Source organism: Zalophus californianus, chromosome 6 (genome assembly GCF_009762305.2).
Source record: "Zalophus californianus isolate mZalCal1 chromosome 6, mZalCal1.pri.v2, whole genome shotgun sequence".
Classification (NCBI taxonomy): Eukaryota; Metazoa; Chordata; class Mammalia; order Carnivora; family Otariidae; genus Zalophus; species Zalophus californianus.
Window position 1 is genome coordinate 111,666,674 of NC_045600.1, and position 26,856 is coordinate 111,693,529.

The 26,856-nt window shown below is 46.2% G+C and overlaps 1 protein-coding gene across 2 annotated transcripts; it reads right to left on the bottom strand.

The window, feature by feature from the left end:
- HEXA (hexosaminidase subunit alpha) lies at nt 1–26,344 on the bottom strand. 2 transcript variants are annotated; one of them, XM_027570810.1, is made up of 14 exons: nt 26,043–26,343; nt 10,343–10,435; nt 9,364–9,429; nt 7,476–7,522; nt 6,852–6,962; nt 5,853–5,954; nt 5,256–5,388; nt 4,455–4,635; nt 3,381–3,467; nt 3,036–3,108; nt 2,108–2,291; nt 1,809–1,899; nt 1,299–1,403; nt 1–244 (listed from the first exon to the last, which is right to left on the bottom strand). In XM_027570810.1, the coding sequence occupies exons 1-14, from the start codon at nt 26,293–26,295 to the stop codon at nt 181–183; spliced, it is 1,590 nt and encodes a 529-aa protein (XP_027426611.1). In that variant the 5' UTR covers nt 26,296–26,343; the 3' UTR covers nt 1–180. The 2 variants fall into 2 exon arrangements, 1 of the variants encoding a protein (XP_027426611.1); XR_003515761.1 differs by lacking the exon at nt 1,809–1,899 and having other exon boundaries at nt 26,043–26,344.
- Between the last annotated feature and the right edge of the window lie 512 nt (nt 26,345–26,856).

Genomic DNA, 26,856 nt, shown 5'->3' on the forward strand with positions numbered 1-26,856 from the left:
TTACGGAAAAATGCCACATCACTCTTTATTGGATGCTAGTGCCAACACTGGCCCCCTTCTCTCTGTGCACAGGGGCATGTGGGCAAGGGGCTCCATCCCCCGGCCGGGATACAGTGGAAGCCTGGCCCCACTCCCAATCTCCCAGGGCCAGCACCCTCCTCAGTGCCTGGGGCTGCTTGCTCAGGTTTGTTCAAACTCCTGTTCACAGTAGCCTACACTGAGGGGCTGGGCCTGGACACCTCGCCTGCAAGAGGACATGAAGAAACAGGGCAAGATGAGCCACTCAGACAGGGGTCAGTCCAAGGCCCCCGCAACACCTCTGCCACAACCAACAGTCTCCCCTTCCCCTATCTCAGTGCATCTTGAACGGCCACTGTACACCAGAATTGCTCAGGGATCTCATTTCCAGAGATTCTTACTTGGCCTGGGCTCACGTGTTGGCAAGAATCTGCATTTTGAACAGGCGCCCCAGGTGATTCTGACACAGGGACATCCAGAAATTTGGGGGGACACCTATTTCTAACCTGCCTGTCTCTGTACCCGAGTCCCAAATAATGCAGTACCTTTAGAAAAGAGCTGATGCCTAAGGGATGCCTAGTGCTCTTGGCCCACCGAGCCCCCCTATAATGGCTCAAATGCTATAAATGCAGTGGTGGTGGGGGACCAATGTGCTGTCCTGTTCACGCACAGGGTGTGGACATGAAATCCTGTTTAGCCTCACAAGTTCCAGGATGTGACCAGTCTCTACAGGGGACCCCTGGGCATGCCTTCTTTATTATTCAAACGAGCAATGTGCGTAGAGATGGTAAGGAACTAGCTCAAAGTCGCCCAGTGAATTACACACAGTTGAGGCCTAGACCTTGCCACGGCTGGCTCTCAGCTCTATGCTAGGCTGAGTCCTCCAGGTCCTCAAGACTTAGTCAATGAATAAATCAGGGAAATGACCATCTTATGCAGGCCCATCCCCAACAGTGGCACGGGTGCCATGAGAGCCCATAAAGGCATGGCCATGGCTAAGAGCATAGACTTTGAAGTTGGCTTGGATCAATTTCTGGTTCTGAGTGATTTGCGGCTTTACATTAACTTCTCCGTGCCTCAGCTGCCTATCTCTAAAGGGAGGATAAAACTGCCTACCTTCCGGAGTTATGGTTAAGATTCAATGAAATAATGCCCATAAAGGGCTCAGCGCAGTGCTTGCCACAAAGTAAGCCTCTGTAAGCATTCGCTATTGTTTTTCCTGTAAGTCCTCCATCTGCCCACCCACTGTGGGAAGGCCCCAACACGGCCTGCTTGCTTACCTTAGGAGCTCACAGCGGAATTGTGTCAAACGTTTAAAGGCAAAGTCCAAGTTAGTCACCAACTTGTTGCTCCACAGCCTCTCAGCAACAGCCCCTGCCCTGGGCCTAGAGGGAAGGGTCATGCACCAGGTTGGCTCCCTTCAAGGGAGCTGGACACTCATAGGCTGCTGCCTCTTATTTAGGGCACCCTGCACTCAGGGCCAAGGTCATTTAGAGCGACAACCTGGCTGGGGGGCTCCTGGGGACTTCTAGGGCTCAGCTCCATCTCCATTAAGAGGTGGATCGTGATCCCACTCCCGTCCTCTCCCAGAGATATGGAACCAGAGTAAGTTGTAAAGGGATCATGAACTGTTTTTGACAGTAGCAGCAGGTGCTCTCAAAATGTACAGCTCCTTCTCTCTCAGGCCTGGAAGGAGGGTACTTGTCTGGGGGTGACTAGACAGGAGCAAGTCTGTAAGGAAGAACCCGTGCCCACAAGCTCAACCACCCACATTCTCAGGAAGCCCTTACCAGAGTCTGGGGGCCAGATTGGTGCTGTCTACGTACTCCCCCCACATACAGGCCTCTCCACCAATCACAAGAGCCTTCTGCTGAGGGCTACCTAAGGGGAAACAAGGACCAACAGGTCGCTGCTGGCAGGGGTGGGGGTAACCCTAGGGTTTCCCCCCAACCACCTTCCTATCGTAGGCCCCTCTCCAGATAGCTCATATCTCATCTCACCTGAAAGGTCTAGCCCAGACCCTCCTGTCTCCCGCTCTGTGCACCAGCCCAGCCTCCTCTGGTCAGCAAGGAGAGCTCCCTGCTTTCACCTTTGAATTCCAGGGGCTCCACCATGTAGATCTCTCTCCAGTCAGGGCCATAAGTTATATGATTCAGGTACCAGGGGGCAGAGAGCAGGACGCGGAAGCCAGCTCCGGTGATCAGCTCCATCTCCTTCATATAACGTACTGGCGCCTCTTCCCGCCATACCTGAATGATTGTATCTGGCCGAACCTGTCAGAAAATTAATGGCACATAGCTGAGATTTCTGGCCCACATGCTTATGCAAGCAACCCAGGCCAAGGGATATGTGCCCACTCTGCTCTCAGGCAGCTAACCATTTCTCTGTGACTCCTAACCCCTGGGCGCCTGGCACAGAACAGAGGCCAAGGACTCTATAGGACCTAGGAGTCCTCCCTGCTGCTTCCACCCCCAGTCCTTCTGCAGCCTCCTTGTCGGGAATAAGACAGTAATACTGGCTATGAGCTAAGGCAGACAAGCAGTGGGGCCCAGGAGACTCATCAAGAGCTACCATGTCCAAGAATCTCCAGATGTTTCTGAGGATGAAACAAGGTTCCTGCAGAGCCCCTGCATTTGGCAAGAGGCTGGGACCTAACTGATCAACAATGAAGGAGAAAGGAGTCCTGCTCCCAAACCTGGAAGACCCCTAGTCTATGACTCAGAAAGGAAAAGCCAACCCAGCATGCCAGTCTCAGGAATCCTAAGTAACGTGGCAGCAGAAATAACTCTTGATCAGTTTGTGGTGAGGGAAGAGTGACAGATGTTCTGACACTCACACCCAGGGCTTAGACCTCTGTGACCTTTCTGGAGGGGAAAGGAGAGATGGCCCCTCAGTGCTCTGAATATTAAAGCCTAATCCAAACCCAGGGAGGACCAGTCTGTGCAGAGGCAGAGAAGGGCTGAGAGACCAGAGGGAAGCACTGTAGGTGGCTCCTTCTCTCTCTGCCCCTGGCTCACCTTTACTTTATTATCAAACACCTCCTGCCACACCACATAGCCCTTGCCATAGGCAGAGACGATGTTCAGCAGCCTGGAGAGTAAAGAAAGGGTCTGCTCAGCTCAAATAGGTTCTAGGCTGTTGGTGCCAGTGCTCAAGGTGTTGAGGCTGCCTAGGGGCTCATTCCTGATTGAGCAGTGTCTTCCCCAGTTGGGAACTGACTACCCCAAAGTTGAAAAGATAGGACAAAGTACCCCTTCAAGGGCCCAGAGAGTGGTCAAGCAGGGCCTGGCCCTGGTATGGAAAGGGAGGGCTGCACAGGAGGTAACCCCAAGATACCCTGCCCACCCTCTTTCCTTCCTCACGTCTGTATGTAGAAAGACTCCAGCTCCTTGAAGTCATTACCAAAGCCTTGCTTCTTCATAAAGGCCTGGATATCTGGGTTGGACTTCCTGAATCCCAAGAGAAAATGAAGATTAATTCTTTCAACATCCTCAAAGCCCAAAGCTTGGGGATTAGTCACCTGGCCTCCCACAACTTCTTTTTTCACTTGAAAAACCAGTCAACTTCGGATCTCAGAGGCCCCAAATATGGCAGGTGCGGCTGAACAAAGCTGTGTGAGGGGGGGCCACTGACATAGGCTGAGCAAGGAGGAGTTTCGACCCCAAGAGCTTTCAATTTAAACTCTCAACAAGAACACGTATTAACCTGTCTAGTCTATAGCATGTGGCTCTGAGGTCTTGGTCTGGGGCTCTGGCACACTGGATTCTGGCTTCCGTGTTTAACCCCCCACACTCAGGCATATTCTGCTCTTCTCTTCTCATTTATTCTTTATTCCAGCTGGATGTAAGTGTTGCTGTTACCTGCTGTGGCTCCCTCCCCAAGAACGTTTGCATTTTGCTCACATTTCTTCCTGGAATGTTTTCCCCCTCCTCCACTTCTTGGAAAAGCCTATTTCACCCAGATCCAGCTCTAATGTCCACTTCTCAGAGAAGCCCATCAACCTCTTTTGAGCAAAGTGGATCTGAGGGTTTGGACCTCACACTTTAATACTGACTAGACACTTTCATACATTAGTGTCAAATTCATCTGTGTCTTGACCCTTCAACCAGACTATTTTACAAAGGTGGGGATTATGTTTCTCTATCCTGGACTTTCCCAAGACAATTCTGTTCCCAGACCTGGTTCTTCCCTAAGTATATCAAGGATATGACAGGAAAAAGGGACAGTTTCACGTTCACAGCCTTGCCAAAATCAGGGAGGGCCTTGATGTAGGTGGAGAGAGGAAAGGCCCAAGGCTGAGCCATCTGGACAGAGACAGATTGTTCTCAGAGGTTAGCCCCTGAGGAGCACCTAAGGTAGGTAGCCTCTTAGGACCTAACCTCCATTCTGAGTGACCAATTCATCAGGCAGGGATGGGAAGATCAAAGGGATCATACCAGCAGGTGAAATCAACCTCATCTCCTCCAAGGTGAAGATAAAAATCCGGGAAGACAGAGCTGACCTCCAGAAAAAATGTGCTCATGAATTCATAAGTACTGTTGAGAATGGGATTCACTGGTCCAAAGGTGCCAGAGGGATGAGACCCAGAGTAGCAAGGAGTCAATAATCCAGGGACACCTAAGCCGACAGAGAATCCCACACAAGTGTCACAAATACATAGACCCCCACACTGTCATATACTTAAGGACATTAAGCTGCACAAAGTAAGATAATCATGTTCATAAACATTACACGTACATAGGTAGGGACCATCAGGCACTCACAGACTGTGGTGATCATGAGCTTTTAGTCACAGTCAAAGAAATAAGTATATCCACAATCACAGACAGTCAGAGATGGGTTACTCCCAGAGAGCTACCAACACACACACTCTTGCCTTGACACACAGCAGGGCTCACCTTTGTTCCCAAAGGCTGCTCTCCTCATACTGCCTTTAGGCAGTAGAGAGAGACTGCCTGATCCAGCCAAACTGGCAAGACCTTTTCTTCCACTCTAGGGCACAACTTGCAAGAGCATCATTAAGACAAGAACATCTGAGAAGAATCTGCCCATAGTTTAATGGTAAGCAGTGGCCTCCTTTGTCCAAAGTAAGTTCTGCCTACCTCAAGTCCCAGGTGGAAGGAGCTGATGGAAAACATTCTTCCAGGGACCAAGGCCGGGGCATGCCACATCCAAGAGTCAATGCCCTGAAGCCCCACCGAGGGGGATCAGTAGACTCTATCTGACTTTATTCTTACCTGGTCCCCAGGACAGAGTGTGGCCAGGAGTGTCAAACTCTACCAACACACGGATACCCCGAAGTCGTGCATATTCAATCACCTCTCTCACATCCTGTGCCGTGTAGATATGGGTGGCAGGATTGTAGGACCCCTGAAAGGCACAAGACACCCTTAACAATGTCATTACCTGAAGGCTAGCAGAGTAGAAGATACTCAAAATGCCTCCAGGACTCATTGCATATCAGGAAATCTACCCACAGCTCTTTGGTATCAGGGACCATCTCCAAGGATCTTTATCATAATTTCCCATAAGCTAGCACATCTATTGCTTTACCTGAGAGTCATAATGCCAGTGAGACAACAAGGTAGGCTGGTAGCAGAATATAAACAAACAAAAAGAAAATGAGACCAGGAGAGATTATCTGTCAGAGAAAATTAATGGCAAAGTTTGGACTCAAACTTAGGTCTCCTGGTCCAAATCCAGTGCCCTTCCCCTAAGTTCGTGTGTCCCTCAAACTGGCTGGTGAGGATGAGAGCCAGTGTCCTTGCCAGCAGGGCCACAGCCTGGCTCAGACATCAGCCCACAAACTTGCTCTTGGAGAAATTAAGACGTACCTTTCTGGTAAGCTCTGGAAAAGTGAAGCTGTCATATGGGAAAGAAGAGTCATCGACCAGATGCCAGTGGAACACATTGAATTTATTGTATGCCATGACGTCCTGTAGATCAGAGCACACACTGTAAACCCATCAGAGATTCTCCAGTTTCAGCCTCAAACTTGGTAAGGTAAGGCAGACTGGTAGGCTGCTCCACATACCCACCAGGCTCAATCTGTACCAGCTTCCTGATCAATGTTTATAGGGTCTATCTATCAAATCTTCCCATATCAGGGAATGCCTTACCATAGAGGGAAGGAAGACCTAGCACATTTCTTCTTCTCCCAGGGCACATCCAAAGACGTCTGACAAAGGCATTACCTCCTCCTTTTTAGCCACACTGAGAGGACAGCTGCAACTATGTGGTACCCTGGTTTTCCAAAAGCACCACCATGCCCTGAAGACTAATATATCTTCCTGCCATTTGTTCTGGATTGTCTAACATTTATCCAAACTGTGAAGTCTATTGTTGAATTTAGTAGGCCCCATAATCCATAAATCTCAGAAGCCAAGACTGATGGATGTGTCCCCTCCTTTGGCTCCAGAAGAGGAACAAAGGGAAAGGTAGACACATGAGTTCGATCAGCAACTGTAAGGTAAGACTGCCCAGCAAACTTAAGATAGTTAGGAACATCCTGAGCTATGGCTTTTGAACATCTCTCTCCTATGACCTTGTCCATAACTAAGCTAAAATAAGCTCGGCTTGATCAAAGAAGCCAATTCCCCAAACCACCTTCTGTATTCCTGGAGATAACCTGGACATTGATCCAGAGCAGCCAATGGGGTAAATTTAAATCACTCCTTTTTTGTCTTAGAGCGGGTCATCTTTTCCATTTTCCCTAGGAGCTCATGAAGTTACATACATTCCCTCTCCAACGCTTTAGAAATATGGCAACTGGTCTACCCCTTGCCCCATCACCCCAAACACTAACGGCAAAGATGGCCTTAAGGCCTGGGTACCAGAGTGTCCAGGATGCTAGTCAGTGGCAGGTAATGGCGAGACGTATCCAACAACAAGCCCCGGTGAGAGAAGCGGGGAAAGTCTTCAATCTCAGTCTTGTTGATAAAGAACTGTGCAGACCAAACATTGAACATATCAAGATTCAAAGGGAACTCACCATGGGGGTGGAGGGGAATGAGGAAAACTCTCCTGATCCTTCAAAAGCCAATCTATGACTGTTCTGCAGAGCAACTATCTCCCCAAATGCCCCACATCTCAACTTCGGCGACCACAAGCAGGCACCTGTCAGAGGGTACCGGTCCTATGCTAGCCAGATATAACTGTCCCACACACTACCCAGCCTACACATTCTGGATTTTCACTGTTAATCTGTTTTTCTTCAAAGCAGTGTGGTCTCAAGGTCATTACTAAATAATGACGCAGGGGAACTAAATTACAGTGATTACAAATAGGCCAAATCTACCAAACTGGTTTCCACTCATGTCTCCTTCTAACTCTTGTTGGGGCCATCATGAGCCACCAGGACTCTGTCTAAGACAAAGTAAGTTATTCCCAGGATTCTCAACATTCGGAGCAAATCCCCAGAGGTATAAAAGGAACCCTTTCGGAGAGCCCCCACTCACCGTGCCCTCAGGAGATCTCCAAACAAGCTGGCTAAAAGTCTCCAGACCTATGCGGAAGTAGAGAGACAGAGTAAAGGCTTAGGGATGTGGGAAAACAGATGCACCCATTTGGAAGGTTCCCAACATGACAGAGGAGAATGCCTGGGCACATGGTAAAAGTGGATATACTATGGGCTTGATGAGTCTCAACACGGATGCAAAGGGGATACTAGGAAGCCAGTATCTGTTTTTACTCCGCATTTTATTTTGGGCAGTGTAAGGGACTTTAGTGCCTCTCCTAGGAACATACTAACCCTCAAAATCCACATACCTCTTATCCATATTTCCTAAGCCTTGAACTCACAAGAGTATTAAGAGAAGCCAAGATGTCTGCTTATGAGTACAGATACGGGGACAAGCCAGCTCACATGGGTTAAGGCTTTCCAAATTAATACTGATCAGGAGCTAAGGGAGCTGAGAAAAAGGGGTCCTCAATCTACTGCCCCTTCTATTATCCAAGACTGAATTGTGAAAAAGTAGTCATAAGCTGAAGTTTCCAAGGAGCTTGGGTCCACAGCTGGACCGCGAAGACCAAGAATCATCTACCTCTCCTCTTGAGAAGGGAACTAGCCAGAGAGAGCTAAGATATGGTAGGCAGCAACGGCCCCAGAAGGACTGCCCCAGACACAAACTCCTAGATTCTAGCAAGGCGCAAGGGTAGGCAGGCTGAGTCCAGAGTGTTCTATGTTCTCGACAGCTGGAGCCCCTCTTCTGAAAATCCAGAAGGATTTCCAGAGTCCCAAAATTTCCGCATGAAAGAATCTGAGGTCTTAGCGGTCACTTGGCACCTACTTCGAGGCACTCTGCTCTGACATTGTTTTGGCTTCTTTTCATTTTGATTCTGACACCCACATTTCTGGGGTCCCAGACTTCCCGCTGCCCCAACCCGACTAATCATAGCGCCTGCACAAAAGGTATAGAGAGAGCAGAGAAGGGAGTCAGCTCCCTGTTTCTCCAAAACGCAGGAGAGGAGGAGAGGGGCGGTAAGGGAACAAAGACGAACCAAAACAAGGTCTCAAATTGTGACAATTTCCCTCCTCATTCACCAGCAGGGGCTTTGCAAAAGTAGGAGAGGTACTTGGCTAAGTCTATATCTAAGGACGAAATACCTTTTCAGTAAAGCAAGAGGAAGGGCAGAGGCCCATCACATGTTAGCTAGTAAAGTTCCAATTTTCTCCTGAAATACTATAGTTCTACATGACTTATACTATTTACTTCTTTTTGACATTTATCTATTTCTTGTGATCAAGTTTTCCTTTTTAAAGAACCTTTCCAGGGCGCCTGGGTGGCTCAGTTGGTTAAGCGACTGCCTTCGGCTCAGGTCATGATCCTGGAGTCCCGGGATCGAGTCCCGCATCGGGCTCCCTGCTCAGCAGGGAGTCTGCTTCTCCCTCCGACCCTCTTCCCTCTCGTGCTTTCCATCTCTCATTCTCTCTCTCTCTCAAATAAATAAAATCTTTAAAAAAAATAAAATAAAATAAAGAACCTTTCCAATTACATGTGTTTAGTGAGAGCCGAACAGGCAGTGTTTGTGGCAGAGTCCCAAGCAGCCTGTTCCCTGCTGGCACCCGGAGCATCAGCCTGCAGTCTCTCACTGCTTCCCCAGAGCACCTGCCCAGGACAGCTGCTGCCACCATTGCACGGGCTGACACCTGCCAACTTCTAGAGACAGCTGTTAAGGAGAACACACCCTTCAGGGAGATGGGGAAACACTCCAATCGGTCTCATAAAGAAAGCTTCCTACACTGAAGGTACGTGCTGGGCCCCCAGCCTGGTGCTCCCAACCCACCAATGCCAACCTTCCCACTTCATCCCTCTCTTTTTCTCCCAGCATCAGTCCCCATGTTACCTCGGAGAGCTCCCCAGACAGTCTGAGAGAGGAGGAAACAATGATCATCATTTATGGTCAGGGTGTCTGAAACGACAGGAATGACTCCATTGGTTAAGGACTTCTACTCTCAGATTACAGATCATATGCCCTGTGTAAATCCTTGGATTAAAAAACAACAGTAAGATCACATTTTTTTTTTCCTTTCAAAGAGGAGATATCCCCAGAGCAGAGCAGCTGCAGGTCAGCTAGGCTTGGGTCAGAGTGGGAGGGTGGTCTCCCAGAGGCTCTGTGGGCCCTAGAAGATAATGCACGAGGGCCAGGCTAGAGAAGAAAAGTACCACCTGCCTTGTGGTTCAGTCTACCCCTCCAGAAGCATGAGTTCCTGCCAGCCCTTAGCTGAAAGTATGAGGCGGACAGGGATGCTTGGAGGGCGTGTCCAGGTTATGGTGTTCCCAAAGCCTTTGTAATCACCCTCCTTTCCCTTCGTCTCCAGGCTTCATATAGCTACTTCATCCAAGAATGTGAGGAGGAAGCCAAGACTTGGAACGTTCATTTTGGAGACTGAGAAGTTCCCAGATACTGCTGCTCAGGGAGGACAGGAGGCATCACAGGGCTAATGACTTGACTTTATTCAGTCATTATGTCCAAAAACATTATGACCAAAAACTCCTTCTCTCCCCAGAGTGGGGTCTCTTAAAGAAAATCAGCAAAGGGTACAAACTCCTAAAATGGCAACAGAATTAGACACAGTCCAGAAGGCAAGTGTCCTGTGGGACTCCGTGAAAAGCCACTGTGATGTTCCACAGCCAACCTTCAGACACTGGTTAGAGTGCATATGAAAAATTCACCTTCTATGGCTCTCAGCCCTTGATGACCCAGGGTCTCCACAGTCCTGGAGGGCTGTAGGCCTAGCATCAGGAACTTAGGTCAGACCAACCAGAGTTACGGTCCCAGACAAGTGCTTGCTGCCTACAACAGGGAACAGGGTGGTACTTACAGTTTTCCACCGACTCCAAAGAAGGAAGCTGGTTACATCCAGGAGTGACCACAAGGATAACCAATGAATTCTTCTCCGGTGCATGCTGTTTTCCTGAAAGGGACAGGGTAAACTCAGTGTGGCTGACCTGCCACCAGAAGCGACAGGCAAAACCAAGGTGCTGCAGGAAGGTCCCTAAGCTCTAGTCCCTTCTGCTCGCATGCGTGTGGGAAGAGGCAAGGGAGGAGAGGGCATTTACCCTTGGCACAGGCACTGCCTCATCACCTGCTCAACTTTCCCATTTTGGTTGTGTTGCCCTCTCTCCCCAGTAACCTGCCCTGACCCATGTATCAATGATTTAGCAGCAGTTCTTTGTAACCAGGGCTCTATACTTCTAGTTTGGTACAGGAAGCATGATTCCAATACCTCAACAGCTGCTTCTAAACTAGAGGCAGCTTGAGGGCATTTCTACTCAAAGCGTGGTCTGCAGATTAGCTGCTGACTTGCAAACTGCAATACTGGTTGAAAGGAAAGGTACTGATAGATAGGAAGCTTATACAATGCCAGAATGTAAATCAATTATGTCAGAATAAACACACTGTTTAGTCCTAACATTTTTCATAACACATTTTTTTAATGAAGGGAATAGTTTTACATTCCGGTGTACCTCTCCTCTCACTGCAGACTCTCGCTTGAAAGAGCACTGTTCTGGAGGGCTCCAGGTAAAAGGTTTCCAGCTTTGTAAAAGCCCAGGAGCTGATGCAAGCAGATGAAGCAGATGACCAGAGGAGCTCCTACGCAAAGGAGGCCTGAGATCATCGAGCTGGTGCCCCAGCAAAGGTACATGGTTACCAGCCCATCCTGCTTCCTTCCCTCTTCCCAAACAGGCTCTCTGTCTGAGGCAGTCTTCTGCCCAACAGTGGAAAGCCACCAAGTATGAGCCAACATCTAGCATAGTTCTTCAGATGTACCCCACCCCCAAAAATACAGAGCCAAAGCCAAAATACTAATGCACCATCCCTTCCCATCCACCTAATGGTTCTTCTTTGTGACCTTCAAGGTGGTTCTGATTGTACTGCCCCAAACCTGACCTCAATGAACTCCTTCTTTCTATTCTTTTCTGGAACCACATGCATCCACACTGGCACCACAACAACCATGACTTCCTATGGAACCACAAAGTCAGGGATAGAATGGCCTGGGAAAAGGCAGGGAGAGAGGATTCAGAACCAAACTGGATCCCAAATGTTATCCATCTCTAGGACAAAAGTAACCCAAGAGCCTTGAGCCATTTCCAGAAAACCTGCTCAAACTTCCTGAGCACTACCACACGGCCACATCTCAGCTTTTGGGCTTGCCAAGAAGCAGGCCAATAAGGCGCCTCTTTCTATCATCAAGAACAAAATGTATTCTTTCCCCTCCTTGTAAATATCCTGCATCCCACACTAATACCTACCTAAATCCTGCAGGGAGAAGGGAATTTGAGGCCACTCTGGGCCAGACCAACTCACAACTCCATTCTAAACCCTGAAAACTCATCTCCAACAACAGAGAACAAACAGACTGTCAGGGCAGAGACTACCCTCAAAGCAGAATCTGTAGGGCCCTCCCGAGCTCCCCAAGCAGACAGGCCATCTCTACAAACCCCTAAGACCAAGGAGGACTTAACTGAGAGGTAGGAGCGAAGAAAACTATAAAAGAATATTCTTCCTTAAACTATGCCCTCATCCCTTGCTACCTTGCCCCCACTCCAATCCCATACATCACAGATCCCCAGTACCAATATGTGGAGAGCTCATCTGCATACTACCCAGGCGGCCATCCAAAAGCGGGCAAAGTCCTGAGCTTTAGTGTTAATTCCCTGGACCTCAGCCTACGAAATTGAGGAGAAATCACAACTATCCATGTGCAACTGCCACAGTCACTGTCCTAATGACATTTAGAGGCTGCACAAACACCAGGTTTATCTGAACTATTGCCTGGAACATAAAAAAAAACCAAAAACCTCTAACTTCTGTTGTTGCTAATATTTTTTTTTCCTAAAACACACCTGCACTCCGTCCTCTAAAACCAGAGTCTTTTCGGGGGGAGGGCTGTAGACTCCTTACAAGATCTGATGAAAATAAAAATGAAAGGACTGTTTCCCCTAGAACAATGGCCCTAACTAAGGACTCATCCCTCCACCCCCTGCCTCTAATCTTATGGTGAAGAATCCCTGTCCAAAGCGTTCTCAGTGACTCATTTGGATTTGGGCTGATAAAGGAGGTAGAGTCATGGCTGCTATTTAAACAAGCCATGAGGGGGAAGGTCTGGGGGAGGCGGCAATGTGAGAACTGGCAAAAACAGGAGGGGCACTGGGTCATTTAAAAGGATGTAAATAGCGTATCATCATTGTGGTTTTCTGCCTCCAAGTTGCTACCCTGAAGCAAGCAGGAAATAGGCAAGGGACAGGCCAGCTTCCTCCACACGCACCCACGTGCTCTGCACTGGGAAGAACTGAGGTGTAGGAAGCATGGCATTGCACACTCACAATGAGCGCGGCTGGGACAACAGGAAATTCTGAAGCCTCAAGTGCTCAGGAAGAAGCATGGCAAACAGAGCACTGAGTTGGGAAATCAGGAAAGATTGGTTCTGGTTCTGCTGCTGCTAAGCTGAGCGAGTCTCAGGGCTCCCATATTCTCCCCTGCAAACAATGGCAAGATAGGACCACATTCCGGCTACTCCTCCAAAGAGGTAATACTTGGTAACTCCACACACAGATAGTATGCTCCAAGGTCCCGGTCCATGACCATTACTTCCTATCTCTATTGCTTCCCCATTCCCCTTTCATGTACACCTGCTCTTTTCCTCTGGTTTACTGAAAAGTTTGCACCTTCTAAATTTAGGAAGGGGAAAATATTCAAACAGTACAGAAGTGTTTACAACAAAAGAGCTAGTTACCTTTGGCACCCCTCCCCTTTCAGCATCATTTAGCCTACACAGACAGGTGAGCTCTGGACCTGGAACTCCTGAGACCCTTTTTCTACCATAGTCCTGCTGCTGAACTTCCTCCAGATGCCAGTGCTATGACCCTTCTATTACCCTTCTGCTCTCAGTTCTCTCCCATCTTCACTTCCCTCCCTGCTGGCCTAGGTGTGCTGATCCATCACCTCAAACACAACCTAGCCAGGGCTCTCAGCCACCTGTCCTTTTCTTCTGCTGCATCCAGTGGATCAATTAACACCTGCCTTCTGTGCACCGACCCTGGCTACTGCATCCTACTGGAAGGAAGAGAGAAAATCATGTAACAGCAGGATTGGGCTGCTGTAAAATCATGGTCTCTCATCTTGGCTGGGCCCTTGATGCTGTGCCCTGAACATCTCCCGTCTCCACCATTGCTTTCTTCTATTCTCTGCAACAGCTATTTCAAATTTGAGCCACTTTCTTCAAGCCTGTAACTCGATCACCACCACCCTTACTCTCAGTAGACAATCAAAAGAGCACTCCCATCCATCTCTACTTCTCCTCTCCTCCCTGACAAAAACACCTGCAACATACACCTGGTCTTTATCTTTGCCTCCTATCCTGGTTGAAGGGGTTTCCTTTCACCTGTGCTCTGGATCTCTCCTCAGTCTCCTTTTGTATAAATGATTTCCCTTTCCCCCCAAATCTTCCAATTATTTGTTTCTACTGATCCTTTCCCAACAGCATTCAAATATTTGCAAGTCTTCCTGGTTTCAACTCCATGTCATCTCCAACAGACTCTTTCTTCTGCCTTCTGGTCCCAAAGAAACTCCAGAGAAAATGCAGCCTAAGCAGTTAGGTGCTGAACTTCAAAGCCATACACACCTGGGTTCAAATCCTAGTTTCAACACTTTCTAGCTGTGGGACCCTGGGCAAGTTATTTTCCCTCTGTGCTGCAGTTTCTTAATCCAAAAAATGGGGATCGTGATTGGTAACTACCCTACTGGGCTGTTGGGAAGATTAAATGAGTCAGTGCATGTAAAGGGCTTAGTCAGTGCCCAGACACAGGAGCTCATGGAGTTGGCCAACCGTAGTCCTCTCTTGGTAGCCACTTCTGACATCCTTATCTACTCCTTAGTCCACTATAACATGGCTTCCTTTTCCTCCACTCCTCTGCAAATGCCTTCACCAAGGTCCTGTGGTTCTACAACTACATTCAAGGAACCCTTTTCAATTCATTCTTCATTCATTCATTCAACAGTTATTTATTGAGTGCTTACTATATGCCAGGCTGTTCTAAGTGCTGGGGACACAGTGTGTCCCAACACAGTGATCAAAACAGACAAAAATCCCTGCTGTCCCAGAGGTAATATTCTGGTGGCCACTCACTTCTTGGGGGACCTCCTGGCAGCATCAGACATCCCTAATGTTCATGAAACTACACTCCCTTAGCTTAGGGGACACGTCTCTCTCTTGGTTTTCCCTCAAGCTCCTTGAATATGCTTCCTCATTCTCCCCTTCCTTCGTCAGCCCCTACGTGCTAATGTTCCCCAAAGTCTCTAGGCTTCTCTTTTTCTCTTCACTTACACTCTCCTTGGACAATGTCATCTACCCACAGTTGGTTGATGATTCACAAATCTACCTTTCCATGCCAACTCTTCTTCTGGGACTCTAGACTCACAGGCCTACACTCAAATAGCTTAAAAGCCCTTCAAATCTTAAATACTAAGTTGAACTAACTCTTCATTCCTCTTCCTGGCTGATCTTCTCTCTCAGTTTGATAACAGTACCATCTATTGATTTATCCAGACTAGAAACCTCTTCCTTCCCTCATCTTTCTGAGATTAAAAATTCATGCCCCCATAATATTTACCGATGGCCTACTATGTGTCAAACTAAGCACTGAGATTACAACACTAGAAAAGAAAGACCCAACCAAGTAAGTCTAGTTATAACAAAGTCCTTATCTCAACATCTTTACCACCCTCCCACCCTCACTGAGTCAATGCCTTAATTCAGCCTCTCGTAAATTCTCACCTGAATGACTAAAAAAATCTCCCAGTTGTTCTGCCTCCATATATACCCCATTTCAATCTACCATCGTCTGTGAGCTTTTAATATGAAGATCTTTTCTCTGCTCCTGTGCAGGAATTCTCACAGTAACACAATGAACTCTTTACAGAATCCTGAAAATGCCACATTTTCTCCATACTTTCCTTTGCACGTATTGCTTCCTCCAAGTGAAGCAAACTTTGCTTTGCCTCCACCTCTCACCTAATTATGAAATAGCTGATTCTTCCTTTTATAAAACTTTTCTGTCACTCCCCCACCCTTTCCTAAGAGACCTTCCTAGTAGATCATGAAACAACGTATACATACATTTTTTCATAACTTATCTTAATATTTGCTGTTTATTTGTCTATCTCCTCACCGAAGCTGTAAGTTCCTCAACAGCAGGGGCCAATCTCAGGGCCTTTGTATTTCCAGTGCCTGACACACGGTAGTCATTCAATAAATGTTTGCTGAAAAAATGAATGATGCTAGAATTAAAAAATGCACATTTAATGCTATGTATGCATAATGATTGTGCTACATGATAATCAGGCATAAATGGCAAGTAGTTAATGGAGAGATTACTTTTATACGCCCAAACCCAGTATTTGTGAAGTCCTGGGATTAGGGTGGGGAATGGTAAGACGACCCCCAGGCATACAGAAAGTGCCTTTTCAGACACTGCTTTGAAGAACCATGGCTCCATTAATCCAAAGATTCAGGTCTTTCTACTCTCTGGAAGGGAGCACTCATTCCTGCATCAGGGTACCCAGAAAATATGTCTTTACCTCAGTGCACAACAGCTTCTCCTTGCACCCAACCTGCTCCTCCATGAACCAAAATATTTCCATCATTATCAATATGTTTAATTCACAGGATTTTAGCAGCATGGAGAAAACATTCGTTTTGGTTATAAAGTGGCATTGGTTTGGCTTCTGGAGTGGACACTAGGAAAGTCAACCCAGCCCAGGCACCTTCCTGCTCTTTCGGGTGTACCCTGTCCCGCTGTGTCCTGGTATTCTCCTAGGCTGGTGCCCTGTCGATTCTCCATATCCACATTGTTCCTCTCCCCCTCCCACCTTTATCTCTGTCATATTCAGGCTTTCTCTCCCCATATTCAGTCTAATGAAAGCCCTAGAAATCATTCATTTACCACTCATTTCTTCATTCCAACCAGAATATTTTGAGCATTTACTGTACATCTGGAATTGTGCTAGGTGCTGGGGCAGTTCAAAATAAAAACAAGCCCAGTCCTTGCCCTTGAGAAGCTCACAGTCTAGTAGCAGAGACAAATACAAACAACAATTACAAAGCAGTGTGATTAGGGTTAAGGATGGATATTATAGCTACCTCCAGAAAGGAAGGGTTGCTTCACCTTGGAGAGGACTTCTGAGCAGAACCTTGAACCCTGAGATGGTGTTTGCCAGGCTACCAACAGGGGAAAAGCAGCCAATGCAAAAGTACATTGTTGTGGCTAGGGGAAGAGGCAAGGCCACCCCTTGTCAAACTTCTTATCCCAGTAAAGTAGGAGTCTGAGAACCCAACTGCCCCTGAGCCTGGAGCCCTGCCACAGTGCTGCTGAATTCAGTCTGGACCATAGTGCCTCCTCCTACGAGTCCCAAGACTTTTCACCCTCTAGAGACTACTAATATCCACTCAGAAGTGCAATCTATTCAGCCCATAAATGAATCCTGAATGTTCTCCCTTCTACCTTCTTTGTAAATGTTGTAGTTAAAAGTTTTCTTGTCTTCCCCTACTTTTAAAACTTAATCTGTTCTCTTCCTCTCTCCCTACCCACAAGAGGGCACCTCCCTGTAATTCTGGATCCCCAAAGATAACTTAGGTTAACATTTTGCACAGTCTTTCAATTTTTTTTCCCTAAATACACAGATTTATTATTTTTAAGGCAGAAATGAGATCCTAATATATAATAGTTTGTAACTTTTCCCCCACTTACCAAATGATTTGCAGATCTTTTAATGTCAATATATATAGATCTGTATCTTTACTTATAAATGCTAAATAGAATTCCATTTTTGAAATATACTTTAAAAAGTAGCAAGTCCCAACTTCTCTTTGTGGACATTATAGAATGCTTCTAAGTTTCTGATAGTATAAGCAATGCTCTAGTAAACATTCAGATATCTATATCTATATATTTTTAAGCATTGGTTGAGAGATTTCTGTAGGAAAATTACTAGAGAATGCTAGGCCAAAGATATGAAAATTTTTGGTTCTGACACTGCCAAATTACTCTTCCAAATTGTTATATTTGAACCAAAGTATAAAACTGATTTATATCTGAACCAACATACATGAGCCCATTCTTCCACATCCTTCCAAAACTAGACTATCTCAATTCTTTTTCAACTGTGCCAGCCTGATAAAGAAATATACCACTGTTTTAATCTGTATTTTAAATATGACTGAATTTGAAAATCAGTCACATTTACTGGCCATATATATGCATGTGTGTGTGTGTGTGTTTTTTTTTTTTTTTTGAAAGAGAGAGGGAGTGAGCGGGGGCGGGGGAGGAGCAGAGTGGGGCAGGGGGAGAGAGAGAGAGAGAGAATCTTAAGCAGGCTCCACGCCCAGCTCAGAGCGACTCTGGGCTCAATCTCATGACCAGGGGATCATGATCTGAGCCAAAATCAAGAACCAGACGCTCAACCGACTGAGCCACCCAGGTACCCCTTTACTGGCCATACTCTTTGCACGTTTTTTTTTTTTTTTAGATTTTTTTTTTAATTTATTTATTCATGAGAGAGAGAGAGAGAGAGAGAGAGAGAGAGAGAGAGAGGCAGAGGGAGAAGCAGGCTCCCAAGGAGCAGGGAGCTCGATGCGGGACTCGATCCCAGGACCCTGGGATCACGACCTGAGCCGAAGCAGACGCTTAACCATCTGAGCCACCCAGGCGCCCTCTTTGCACGTTTTAAAAGTTTTTTTCTTGATTTACAGAGCTCTTTTTAGATTTTAACCTGTCTTTTAAGACTGCAAATAGTTCCCCCATTGTGTCCTTATTTTTTAACCTTATGGTTCTCTTGTTTTGGTTTTTATGTAGTCAAATTTGTTCATCTTTTCCTTTATGGTTTCCTTTATCCACTTGCTTAGAAAGGCCACCTCTGCCTCTGGGACCATATAAACAGTTTCCTATACTTCTAATAGTTTTATGGCATGGCCTTTATCTTTAGATCTTTAACCACCTGGAACTTACTTTTGTGTTTGATATGAGATATAGATTTAATTTTATTTTTTCCCAAATGGATAACCAGTCATCCTTACATATTTATTGACTAAACATCTTTGCACTTTTGATTAGAAATGTTTCCTTTACCATATATTAAATTCTCCCATGTATATGAACTCGTTTGTCTCTGGAGCTTATTTTCATGGCAATCTTATAGTTGGGAGGATCCACCATGTCATACTGCTATCATCTTTTGTCATGCTGCCCAGTATATAGACGCCTCTGCTCATTTCTGTTCTGGACCCACACTCCCATTCCTATAAATGTTGTTTCTTGTCCTCCACCAAGCCACCTGAACTACATATCACCTACCCCCACAAGACTCTGGAATCCTGTTATTGAACTACCAACATCCTCAGTCTCTTCTACTTCCTCCTTAACTGAAGACTGGCTCTCCCCAGGAATATTATTTCCCTTACAACTTGCTCTGAGAGGCAGCTCCTTTTCAGCTGCTTCCAGGACAACTAGTCTCTACCATCAAGTGAAAAAAGCACCTCTTCTCTGGGGCTCATGATATTCAGTTGTAAAATCTCGAGCCTCTCCTTGTCACCAACACTGCAACATCCTGGTCACCTCTTTATTACCCAAGACTTTGGATCCTGGTCTCCAGTCTTCCTCTCCATTCCAAGGTTGGCTTTCATCCTAGGTGATTTCAACAGTCAAGAGGAAGTACTAACCCACATTCTAGCTTAGCAGTTATCCAACAACACCTTAACAACCTCCCATGGTCACCTTTTGGAACTTCTTGTCCCCTGGAGATATTCCAACTCATTCTCTCAAGCTTCCATACTGTATAACTAACCTGCTGAACCACCCTAGATCTGTGTGCTTCAACCACAGTGACACTGAGTTTCTTAAATACATGACACGAAGACTTCTTTCCTGAAGCCTTTTCCCACATGCAGTTCTTTCCATGTGGATTACTACCTACTCCACCAACTCCTACTTTCGAATATGATTGGACAGCTCTTTATGGAAGCCTTCTCAAAATGTACCCTCTCCTACACCCCAACACACACACGTGGGTCAGATGTTCCCAAAGTACCTTGTACTTATCAGCAAAAATCACTTTACTGATACTTTATTGTATTCCCACTTCCAGAGACTATAAATTCTTTAAGGACAAGGACAGTTCAATTAATATTCTTGGACAAGTGCTAATGACAAATTATAGTTGCTTAGTAAATACTACTTGTACTAAGGATGGAAGGAAAGAAGGAAGCTGGCCAGAAACACTACTGGAATCTGATAATGATGGGCCTGGGATCAAAACATTCATAACTTGAGTGCTAATGATTAAGCAATTAGATGTTAGAAGTTACTATCTGAGGTAATTAACACTAAAGTATGATCAGGGCTTACTCCTACCAAAGGCCAGTAGTTTTCCAAATCACTAATCGGTATAATGCTTGAAAATATTTGTGAGTAGTAGACTGCCCCAAGATTGCAAAATCTTTGTAGACAAAAAGACCTGACTGGAATTTCTGCTCCACCAATACTAGCTGTGAAACCCTGCACATGTTATTTAGCCTTTGTGAGTCTCAGTTCTGAAGGATGGGGATAACACCAACCTCACAGAGCTATTAAAAAGATGAAAGGGCGTAATATAAAGCAAGTGCCAGACACTCAATAAATGCTAGTTTCCTTCCACCTTCTACTCCTTTTTCTTAAAAAGTCAGTTTTGCCACTTGGCTGGAGGAGCCCAGAGTTGGGGTGTCCTGTGGGATAACCACACCATCAGAACAGCTCCTCTGAGGGCTTTTCATGAGCTTCTCATAGGAGCCTGAAGGCTCCACTACTGTGTGATGACACCCTGTATGGCAAACAGGCTGAGACTCCAATAATATAAAAGGGACATGAGCTTAGAACTGAATTTACCTCAAACTAGGACTGTGGCTCTAGTCCAAAGATCAAAGCCACTAATGTGGGATCTCAGTACTAGTTACTACCAGGACAAGGTCAAATAAGACAACAGTTAAACTTTTCAACTAGGATACAGTGTACCTGGTAAGCCATCTCCCTTGCTCCCAAAGCTTTGCAAAAGAAGGGGAGGCTGCTTACTGACACCCAAGGTGATAAGCACCCAAACTTCCTGCATCCGAGCATACACTTCCAAAGGAAAAAGCTCCACACCATACCCAAGCCCAATCACCTTCAAGAAGTGGACATCAATAGCACACCACTATTGTCTAGATTCAGGGCTGAGTGCAATGCTAAGGAAGCTTAAGCAGTAACAAAAGCTTAAAACAGAAGCAAAGGAAATGAAAGAGAGAAGTTGACAGTAATGGGTCTTCTTCACTATAGCCAGGAATTGAGAAGAAAAGCAAATCCATTTCTCTATTACGATGGATTATACAGATCCATAAACCTTGAGGCAGATCCCAGAAAACGCTTCACACATAAAACTTTATCACCTCGGGTGCCTGGGTGGCTCAGATAGTGAGTGTCTGCCTTCGGCTCGGGTCATGATCCTGGGGTCCTGGGATCGAGTCCCACATCGGGCTCCCTGCTGGGCGGGGAGCCTGCTTCTCCCTCTGCCTCTCTCTCTCTCTCTCTCTCTCTGACTCTCATGAATGAATAAATAACATTTAAAAAAAAAACTTTATCACCTCCACAGATCCAACCACCTCTCTTCAGCTGTCCTCACTGTCACTGACTCTACAAAGGTGGGAGAACTCCTAATCCAACTGGCTAACCCTCTTGATACACATTGTCTCACCCCTTATCCATTATTTCCAGGGACAGCAGAGGAAATTTAGGAAGATGCAGAAATATAAAAGTTACCTCTTTTATTTCTAAAAGAAGTATTGGTTGGGCAGTAAATGTAATCCACAGGAAAAGGATTGAGGTTTATGCCTTAAAGAGGCTAAGAAATTGACAATGTGCCCCAGCAAAAAACTGTGCAGCTATAAGAAAAGATAGCTCACACTTGCTATTAAAAACAAAAACAAAGTACCAACTGGCAAAAACCCGGCAATGCCCTGCTTCACTCTTCTGTTTGGAGATGAGGAAGTGAGGTGGAAGGAGATGGGAGGAAGGACAGCTCTGGGGCTCAGACTTAATTTTTGTTTTATTTTAAAATGACCTACTTCTTCCTTCTCCTGTACCCTCCTTCAAAGATTGTAAAGATAGTCATCACTATCTCCGTTATCTTCAGAAATTCTTGAAATGGAGACAGATTAAAAAAAAAGCAGCAACTACTTGGAAATTAGGCGATTTGCCTGAGGGCACATAGCTAAACAAGTGATTCATAAACATTCTCTGGCTGACTCCTGAATAAATCTTGTTCCAGACCCTGAGTCCTCTACTGTATAGGTTTTCAAGCAGAACATCCAAGGCAGGGGGAGTGACGACAGCTCAAGAAAGTCTTGAGTTTTTCATAAACCAGGCCCAGGCTACCCACATACATCCTGACCAAGCTGAGCTTCTTGGGCTCAGCACTATCCCGGGCTGTTGGAAAAATATTGTGACTTAACAATAAAGCAAAACCAAGGTTGTGGGGAAAGAGGCTGGTTGAGGATTGGAGGCCAAGCTAGTCTAGGCCTTGGGATTCAAAACGGAGCACAACAATTATTCTGGCCCTCACTAAAAACTATCCTGCGACCCATCTCCTTCCAAATTCTTGTATTTCTCCTCCTTATGTATCCCTCCATTCTCCACATACCCCTTCACAAGAATAATTCTACTACAAAACATTCTTCCTGTGTGGTTTTCTTCCTTTTTGCTTTCAAACAATAAATTTAGTGGCAATAAAGTCTTCGCAGGAATAACTTGTCCTTGTCTCGGAAAAGGTTAAAAGGTACATAGCCACTATGCAATTACAGTGCAGCACTAAGCAGGACTGCTCCTTCTTGCCAGCCCAGCTGCCCAACCTTAACCGTTTCCCTCCTACACTCCCTAGATGCACTCCCAAAGCATCTCCAATTTTGTAATGAGATAAGAGTAGTTTGAGCTGGGACCACAGCACAGCGTGAGCCTCCTTTCCCTGGAATCCACATGCTAACATTCCAGATTTGAAACTTGAAAGGCAGTAATTTCTAAATGAAATCTGCAAATCATCTTTTTGATGATCTTAGAAATAGACAAAAATTGTATGACTTTCTACTTTTATACAAAGTAGCCCTTTTAAGTTAATATAGCCAACAAATAATTAAGTATCTCTTATGTTCCAGGCATTGTAATAGAAGGAATGGTCAAAGGAGGTATTTTAGGAGATTTAGATTGTAATCAGCTATGCCACTTATTAGTCACTTGTGTCATGTCTGAGGATGAGCAAATCAAATACTGATAATGGCTGCAGAAGGATCCAGATACTCATATAATAATCTTCCTTCCATTCTAAAATAAAAGGACTTGTTCTTTTTTTTTCTTTTTAAAGATTTTATTTATTTATTTGACAGAGAGACAGAGAGAGAGCACAAGTAGGCAGAGCGGCAGGCAGAGGGAGAGAGAGAAGCAGGCTCCCGCCAAGCAGGGAGCCTGACGCGGGGCTCGATCCCAGGACCCTGGGATCATGACCCGAGCGAAGGCAACCGCTTCCACCCAGGCGCCCCTAAAACGAGTTACTCTATTCAGGGACAATGGCATCCTAAGTAACTCATAGGGATATGTGTGTGACTATCACAACTGGATGCGAACTTTAATAAAAACCATTAAGTACTATGGCTTCAAACAATTTGTTTCAGAAAAGCAAAGAAGAATTCAGTCAAATGACATAATCAGATTTAGCCATTTTACCTGAAAAAATTTGGGCTTTATCAACTCCATCAGGCACCCAGAAAAGTATCTGGGGCAACATTAGATAGGTACTATCCCAAGTGATCAGATCTTTGATTCATAAACAAGATGTGGCTCAATAATCAAAACAGAGAATTGGGTTCACTCAAGTATCTAGAGCTTAAACTAATTCCATTTAACAGGTTTAACAACATGCAACACACACTGTCCAGTTGGCAGAAACACCTCTCAATGACAAAGACAGGTAGCAAACACTAAACACCTCCGTAGACCATTCGGCAATTGGTGGGCTACAGCTAATCCTTGAAGGTGAATTCAGAATCAAATCAAACCTCAATAACAGATTTGTTTTTCCGGGAAGTATGGATTCCACTGAATTCCAGGTTCAGATCAAAACCAGAAGTGGTGCTATATTAAGAAGAACACTCGCCCAGAACCTACAAGGAAGTTATGTGGAAGAAGGAGATGGAAAGCTGTTTAAAGCTAAGATTTAAATTGCATATGTTGTTTTCTTTACTAAAATCAGCCCCATAGAGAAATACAGTCTGATTTGGGCTGTGCTTATGTTGCTTTTCCCTCCAGGGATTCATCCTTGTTTTTGCAGAAAGAGGATTACAGTTCAAGTCATCTGAAAGCCTTCCAGGAAACGAATATTCCAAAGGGAAGGCTTCATAGGAAGAACGAAAGAGAAGGAAGTTACTTCTGTGTCTTTGGTAATGTTGATCCAAACCAGTTTTCATTACCTCTTAATGGATAAGAACCCTCAAATACAGCAAACTGATTCACAGTAAGGTAACAAATTGAAATAAACATCTTATTTAGTTTTTTTATCTGTCTCTAAATCTTTCATTAGGGAATTTACTAGGACACCATTGTCACATATCATCCCCATTTCTATTTTCTTCCTTATACTCTAGACCTATAGCAATGGAGGTAATGGCTTAATTTAGATATATAGGAATTATCCGAATTTATACCATAGTAGCAAACATTCGAATATCTTTTAAGCGTTTTATAACACACTGTGTGGTTTTGCTTCATATTTCCCCAATTGGACTTCAAAGCTTGAGCCTACTTTTTTTTTAAGACTTATTTGTTTTAGAGAGAAAGAGAGGGAGGACACAGCGGGAGGGGCAGAGAGAAGGAAAGAGAATCTCAAGCGGATTTGCCACGGAAGGTGGAGGCTGATGTGGGGCTCGATCTCAAGACCCTGAGATCATGACCTGAGCTGAAACCAAGAGTCAGATACTTAATCGACTGCATCACCTAGGCGCCCTGAGTCTACTTTTGAGCATGTTTTTCTTGTAACCTCCAGAGTGCCCAGCACTAGAATAGGCACATACCAATTAGATGACAGATCTTTTTTTTTTTTTTTTTTTTTGGACAAGCCAGGCCTTAACTGTTCTATACAAAAATAACACATTCTGAATGCCAATCTTGTCTAAGGCATTACTTGTCAAAAGATTCACAGAAATACCTGATCTGCCACACACAATAGCAGGCCTTTTATCCTTCCCAGCCTAATCCATTTTACCAGTTAAGAACTACCCTGATACTGAGACTCTATTTCTTTCCCTAGATTATCTAAGTACCATCTGTTAAATGAAATGCATTTAATTCTATAAGTCAAATGAGAACATTTGTGAAAGTAATTTAATCACACTTGAAACACAGTACAAGATGATGTTACCATATGGCCCAATCATAAATATGGCTTCCCCCCATAACTACCTACACATCATAACCAGAGAACTGGATTCCAAAATAGCGGGAAGAAAACTCTAAATTTTAAGCCCCGAAAGCAGAATTTTATTCCTTTGCGTTACTGACTCTTCTTACCAATTTTCTGTGAAATAATCCACAAATACAATCTTCAGCAACTACCTTAAAGAAAACTGCTCACCCCTGCTGTTTTAGATGAAACTAGTATTCAAAGCACTCCTGACTTGCCCTCAATCCCACACTTCTCCCCAACCTCATTCTTCCCCACTCCCCAGCCCCACCCTCATCACATACACCCTCAAAGCACTTTGAGCTCAATCATAACCATCGGTGCCTCTGCTCAAGCCTTTCTTCCTCCCGGGAATACTTTCAGTCCTGGCCAATTATATCCACCGCCCCACTTTAAGTGGTTGCTCAAAACTCATTTCCCTATGGAAGTGTTCTCCGATCTCTCTCACAGTTTAAACATTTACTGGACATGCCATGTATCAGACACTTTTTATGTAATTTTGCATAGGTCAAGTCATTTCTAATGTCTTATCTTGCCAATCTTTGGTGTCCGCTCTGACGTCCTCTACCCAGCCCCGGTCACAGCCTCACTGGGACCCTGCGACACTTGAACGCGGTCAGAGGGATCACCTTCGACGTCTCCTGGCCCAATGTTTTCAGCAATTTGATATCCTGATTGAACTGCAGTCCGGTAGCAGGCATTCTTGGTGAAACAGAGCCCGGGGCGGGGCGGGGTGGGGGGAGCAGGATTCCGGAGAGATCCTGGCTCCAGAAGTCAGCTCAGTGAAGCAGAGAATGGAGCTGGGGACTAAAGGTGGTGGCGGGGGGGATGGGGGTGGGTCTGAGATGACAGCTGGAGAAAGGGCGCGGGAGGAAGTGGAGACCAGAGGGTTGTGACTAGACGACAGGGTTGGGCAGAAGCCAGAAGAAGGGCGTCTCGGGAGGTTTGGGGAGGCGCCCCCGGGCAGGCTCTCTCGGAGCCGGAAACGAGGCGGGGCAGGTCCGACTCACTTGTGGGTTCAGGAGGTTGCCAAGGGCGGGAGGTGAAGAGGAGGTCGCGGTAGCGCTGGAAGGCCTCGTCGAGGACGGAGCAGCCCGGCTGCGCGGTCGAACTGACGTGGTACTGGAACTGGAAGTTGTGCGGGAAGATGGCGTAGTGGGACTCGGAGGTTTGGATGTACTGGGGCCAGGGCCAGAGGGCCGCGGCCCGGCCGGCGAGCCCTGCCGCCAGCAGCAGCGAAAACCAGAGCCCCGAGCCCGCCATGGCTCGCCGCTCTCCTCGCTCCCGGCCGGCGGGGCCACGTGAGCCCCCGGTCAGCTGAGCGGCGCCCGCGTGACTACCGGCGTGCCACGTGACCGGCCGGCTCCTCGGCCGCGCCCCCGGACGACCCGCCCCGCGCCCCCCCGGCCGCCTAGACCGAGAAGCGCACGCCGCGGTGCGAGCGCCAGGCGGCGGGCGGCGGGGGCGAGCGGGAACGGACATGTTCCCCAGCCCGAAGGGCGAACGAGCTGGAGGACGTCCCGGGCTCAGGGAAGTTCAGAAGCGGGAAAATGGGAGGATGCAAACCACTGGTGGTTTTAATGGAAAACGCTGTGGGGCGGAAGGGGCTGGAATCGGGTAGTCTGGTTCTTCTAGAGAGAGATCACGAGATCACAAGAATGAGATGTATTTATGACTGGAAAAAAATCTGTACTTTCAGAGCTAGCTGCAGGCATCCCATTTCCTGCCTCGGGTGTGGGCTCTTTCCTCGATGGTTGATAATCTCTTAGGAAGTCCCCCCCAAGTCCCTGCCCCCAAAACAAAACTCCGCGAACTGGGGTATAT